At 42.4% G+C, this 5,878-nt stretch overlaps 1 protein-coding gene and 1 pseudogene across 1 annotated transcript; both read left to right on the forward strand.

Annotated features, from left to right (window-relative positions):
* Positions 1-223: 223 nt before the first annotated feature.
* LOC122444043 (olfactory receptor 11H6-like) lies at positions 224-1,168 on the forward strand. Its single transcript, XM_043472842.1, has one exon. It carries the CDS (start codon positions 230-232, stop codon positions 1,166-1,168), a length of 939 nt encoding a protein of 312 aa, XP_043328777.1. The 5' UTR covers positions 224-229.
* A 1,910-nt stretch (positions 1,169-3,078) lies between these two features.
* On the forward strand, positions 3,079-5,064 carry LOC122444044 (annotated as a pseudogene).
* The last annotated feature ends 814 nt before the right edge of the window (positions 5,065-5,878 follow it).

The raw sequence follows: 5,878 nt of genomic DNA on the forward strand, positions 1-5,878 counted from the left end.
ATACTGAAAGAGGAATGAGAAAGTCCAAAATTCAAAGTCAGATCATATCAAGCATTCTTAAAGTTTGACAGTCTTCAGTAGTATACTTAGGTTATTATTTGTTTAATAAAATAACAGGATCTTGAGGGCTTTAGAACCTTCTTAAGAGGAAACATTCCTGAGGATTGAAGAATAAAGTCATGTTTGTCACTGTCATTTTTTCCTCTCCACCTCTTAGGAAGCCGTGAACATGTCGGAAGTCAACACGGTGACTGAATTCATACTCCTGAGTTTTCCCTGCTCTAGAGAGGTTCAAGTCCTCCTCTTCGTGCTCTTCTCTGTGTCCTACATCCTGACACTGATGGGGAATGGGGCCATTGTCTTTGCAGTGAAGGTGGATCACAGACTCCACACTCCCATGTACACTCTGTTGGCCAACTTCTCGTTCCTGGAGATGTGTTACATCAACACCACCGTTCCCAATATGTTAAGGAACTTCCTGTCTGAGACCAAAACCATCTCTTTCACTGCCTGCTTCCTCCAGTTCTACTTCTTCTTCTCCATGGGCACCACCGAGACCTTCTTACTGCCCCTCATGGCTTTTGATCGCTACTTGGCCATCTGCCGACCTCTCCACTATCCTACCATCATGAGCAGCCATCTCTGCATGAACTTGGTGGGCCTCTGCTGGGTTACAGCCTTCCTCTGCTATCCAGTCCCTATCTATTTCATCACTCAACTCCCCTTTTGTGGCCCCAATACCATTGACCATTTTGTCTGTGACCCTGGGCCCCTTCTGGCCCTGTCCTGCATCCCTGCCCCTGGAATTGAGCTTTCCTGTTCTATATTGAGCTCTCTTATTATCTTTAGCACCTTCTTTTTCATTCTTGGGTCTTACACCCTGGTTCTCAGAGCAGTGGTGCGAGTCCCTTCAGCTGCCGGCAGATGTAAGGCCTTCTCCACTTGTGGTTCCCACTTGGTAGTCGTGTCACTGTTTTATGGAACTCTAATGGTCATGTACATCAGCCCAACTTCTGGAAATCCAGCTGGGATACAGAAGATTGTAACGTTGTTATACTCCTCCTTGACTCCACTTGTAAATCCACTGATCTACAGTCTCCGGAACAAGGAAATGAAGGCTGCATTGACAAAAATTCAGAAGTGCACAAAAATTAGTCAAAGTGAGTGACAGACCATGAGAGGATCAAGATCAGAAATTTTTACTCACTTCTACTCCCCATTGGAAGGAAAGTTATGACCAACCTAGACAGCATATTAAAAAGCAGAGACATTACTTTGTCAACAAAGGTCCATCTAGTCAAGGCCATGGTTTTTCCAGTGGTCCTGTATGGATGTGAGCGTTGGACTATAAAGAAAGCTGAGGGTCGAAGAATTGATGCTTTTGAACTGTGGTGTTGGAGAAGACTGTTGAGAGTCCCTTGGACTGCAAGGAGATCCAACCAGTCCATCCTAAAGGAGATCAGTCCTGGGTGTTCATTGGAAGGACTGATGCTAAAGCTTAAACTCAAATACTTTGGCCACCTGATGCAAAGAGCTGACTCATTTGAAAAGACCCTGATACTGGGAAAGATTGAGGGCAGGAGGAGAAGGGGACGACAGAGGATGAGATGTTTGGATGGCATCACCGACTCAATGGACATGGGTTTGGGTGGACTCTGGGAGTTGGTGATGGACAGGGAGGCCTGGTGTGCTGTGGTTCTTGGGGTCACAAAGAGTCCAACACAACTGAGTGACTGAACTGAACTGAACTCCCCATTTAAAAGTAGGTCTTTATTCATTTGTACCTAGCGATGAAGACTCAAAATGATCTGTTGCTGCCTATTCAATAATAACATTAGTACACTAAACTAAATCAGACCTTGTTGCTAAGTCAGATTTAGTAGATGGTAATTTGAATTAAATGTCCTGGATGTCTAGACATTAGACTCTTCTCCTAACCTGGTCTCCAGGAAGCACTTGCGCTTTTATTGGTGAGGACCTACCTGGTTCTTGACCTCATGCATTTTTGACCTCTGTTAAGTGCATTCATTCTTACACTTGATTTTTCTGGCCTAAAGATGTCTGTTCTCTCTGCTCTACTCCTGTGGAAGAGTAGAGCATTCACACCTTTTTACCCAGAAAAGTGGAAATTAGAAAAAGTGAGCCAAAATTTTTACTCAATTGACATCCAAAAGGTTAATAATGGTCTAAAGCACTATCTCCCAAATCTGTTTCATAATTACTTTAGGAGCTTTTTAAAAGAATAGATACGCAACCCTTTTGCCGAATTTCTTAAATCAGAATCTTTAAAGTGGACCCTGGAAATCCTTATTTTAATGTTACTCAAGAAATTCTGGTACACCTAAACCATCATCATTTCACAGACTAATCTTATAGAGTCACTATTTAAAATAAATACGTGACAGGGAAATAAAAATCTTATGTTAGTTGGTTGGGCAAAGTGTAAAAAGTTATGGTGCATACTATAGGTGACTCAAACATTCATGACAGCAGCAGAAGTTTCTTTTCCTGCCTCTTTTTAAACCCTCCATTTAAAAATAAGAAGTATAGTACATTTTCTTACCTTTTCTAACTGTGCAAGATAATTAATGTACCTGGAAATAGGCTTACATTTAAAAACGATTAGCATATAGTGGCTATACAAATTGGGTTAGTTTCACATGAAGGAAGGTGATTGCACCACCCCAAAAAAGGTAAAAGCAGACAGAGAGCAAAAGGCAGTGGTATTTAAGATGCTGAAACAAGACAGGTGAAGAGGAAATTGATGACAGGTCCAGATAATTTGACCTGACTCTTTGGTCAAAAATAATGACTTGCGTGGCCGAGAAGGCAGCGCGGCGGATGGTGGCCCGAGAGCAGCGCCCGTATTGTGGCCTATGGACCGCCGCCGCCGCCACCGCCGCTGGCGGAATGAGCTAGAGATGTGGGACATTTGGATTTGGGATGTAAATTCACTTGAAAAGCCACTTTGGGTTATGAAAGTGACTTCTGATGAAACTGGATTGGAATAATTTTCATGATCTTTGTATATATATATATATTTTCTTTTTTTTAATTTTGCCTTTGACTTAAAGTGGCATGAGAAAATTTGCATACTACAAGATGGTCCTAGCTACCTTCCGGATTTGGGTACTCCTGGATATGTTCCTGCTGATTTACTTTAGTGAATGCAACAAATGTGATGAAGAAAAAGAGAGAGAGAACTTCCTGCTGGGGATGTTCTAGAGCCAGTACAAAAGCCCCATGAAGGTCCTGGAGAAATGGGGAAACCAGTCGTCATTCCTAAAGAGGATCAAGAAAAGATGAAAGAGATGTATAAAATCAATCAGTTCAATTTAATGGCAAGTGAGATGATTGCACTCAACAGATCTTTACCAGATGTTAGGTTCAGTTCAGTCTCTCAGTCGTGTCTGACTCTTTGCGACCCCATGAATTGCAGCATGCCAGGCCTCCCTGTCCATCACAAACTCCCGGAGTTTACTCAAACACATGTCCATCGAGTCGGTGATGCCATCCAGCCATCTCATCCTCTGTCATCCCCTTCTCCTCCTGCCCCCAATCCCTCCCAGCATCAGGGTCTTTTCCAATGAGTCACTCTTCGCATGAAGTGGCCAAAGTAGTGGAGTTTCAGCTTCAGCATCAGTCCTTCCAATGAACACCCAGGACTGACCTCCTTTAGGATGGACTAAAGGATGTTAGGTTAGAAGGGTGTAAAACAAAGGTGTATCCAGATAACCTTCTTAAAACCAGTGTGGTGATTGTTTTCCACAAATGAGGCTTGGAGCACACTTCTGCGAACTGTCCATAGCATCATTAATTGCTTACCAAGACACATGCTAGAAGAAATTGTTCTAGTAGATGATGCCAGTGAAAGAGACTTTTTGAAAAGACCTCTAGAGAGTTACGTGAAAAAATTAAAAGTACCTGTTCACATCATTCAAATGGAGCAACGTTCTGGATTGATCAGAACTAGGTTAAGAGGCGCTGCTGTGTCTCAAGGTGAAGTGATCACCTTTTTAGATGTGCACTGTGAGTGCACAGTGGGGTGGTTGGAGCCTCTCTTAGCCAGGATCAAACATGACAGGAGGACAGTGGTCTGTCCTATCATAGATGTGATCAGTGATGATACTTTTGAGTACATGGTAGGTTCTGACATGACCTATGGTGGATTCAACTGGAAGCTCCACTTTTGCTGGTATCACTTTCCCTAAAGAGAAATGGACAGAAGGAAAGGTGATCAGACTTCCTGTGAGAACACGTACAATGGCAGGAGGCCTTTTTTCTATAGACAGAGATTAGTTTCAGGAAATTGGAACATATGATGCTGGGATGGATATTTGGGGAGGAGAAAACCTAGAAATTTCCTTTAGGATTTGGCAGTGTGGAAGAACTTTGGTGACTGTTACTTGCTCACGTGTTGGACATGTGTTTCGGAAATCTACACCCTGCACATTTCCAGGAGGCAGAGTATCAATAAAAATAACAGACAACTTGCAGAAGTGTGGATGGATGAATTCAAGAATTTCTTCTATATAATTTCTCCAGGTGTTACAAAGGTAGATTATGGAACTATATCATCAAGACTTGGTCTAAGGCACAAACTCGAATGCCGACCATTCTCTTTGTACCTAGAGAATATTTATCCTGATTCTCAGATTTCGCATCAGTATTTCTCTTTGGGAGAGTTACGAAATGTGGAAACAAATCAGTGTCTAGATAACACGGCTAGAAAAGAGATTGAAAAAGCTGGAATTTAACTGTCATGGTATGGGAGGTAATCAGGTTTTCTCTTACACTGCCAACAAAGAAATTAGAACAGATGACCTTTGCTTGGATGTCTCCAACCTTAATGACCCAGTCACAATGCTCAAATGCCACCACCTAAAAGGCAGCCAGCTTAGGAAGTATGACCCAGTGAAACTGACCCTGTAGCATGTGAATAGTAACCAGTGCCTGGATAAAGCCACAGATGAGGATAGCCATGTGCCCAGCATCAGAGACTGCAATGGAAGCTGGTTCCAGCAGTGGCTTCTTTGAAATGTCACCCTTCCAGAAATATTCTGAGACCAAATTTGCAAAAAAAAAAAAAGGAAAACATAAGGATTGACTGGGCTACCTCAGCATACATTTCTGTCACATTCTTTTTATTTTTTTTATTAGTTGGAGGCTAATTACTTCACAACATTTCAGTGGGTTTTGTCATACATTGATATGAATCAGCCATGGATTTACATGTATTCCCCATCCCGATCCCCCCTCCCACCTCCCTCTCCACCCGATTCCTCTGGGTCTTCCCAGTGCACCAGGCCCGAGCACTTGTCTCATGCATCCCACCTGGGCTGGTGATCTGTTTCACCATAAATAGTATACATGCTGTTCTTTTGAAATATCCCACCCTCACATTCTCCCACAGAGTTCAAAAGTCTGTTCTGTATTTCTGTGTCTCTTTTTCTGTTTTGCATATAGGGTTATCGTTATCATCTTTCTAAATTCCATATATATGTGTTAGTATGCTGTAATGTTCTTTATCTTTCTGGCTTACTTCACTCCGTATAATGGGCTCCAGTTTCATCCATCTCATTAGAACTGATTCAAATGAATTCTTTTTAATGGCTGAGTAATATTCCATGGTGTATATGTACCACAGCTTCCTTATCCAGTCATCTGCTGATGGGCATCTAGGTTGCCTCCATGTCCTGGCTATTATAAACAGCTGTCACATTCTTAAGTAGCAAAAAAAGGAAAAGTTCTTTCCTCCTGCAGGGTGTAAGGTTTATCAGCCATTAAAATTTAGACTGCCCCAACTTTCACTAGCTGTGAACCAGCCTTCCTGTCCAAGGACAGGCAGCTACATAGTAGCGAGACTGGTTGATGTTTA

The sequence above is a fragment of the Cervus canadensis genome, chromosome 6 (genome assembly GCF_019320065.1).
Source record: "Cervus canadensis isolate Bull #8, Minnesota chromosome 6, ASM1932006v1, whole genome shotgun sequence".
Lineage (NCBI taxonomy): Eukaryota > Metazoa > Chordata > Mammalia > Artiodactyla > Cervidae > Cervus > Cervus canadensis.

Bases quoted from the DNA above. Each gene is read 5' to 3' on its own strand.
- LOC122444043 (XM_043472842.1), top strand. From the start codon at position 230: ATGTCGGAAGTCAACACGGTGACTGAATTCATACTCCTGAGTTTTCCC.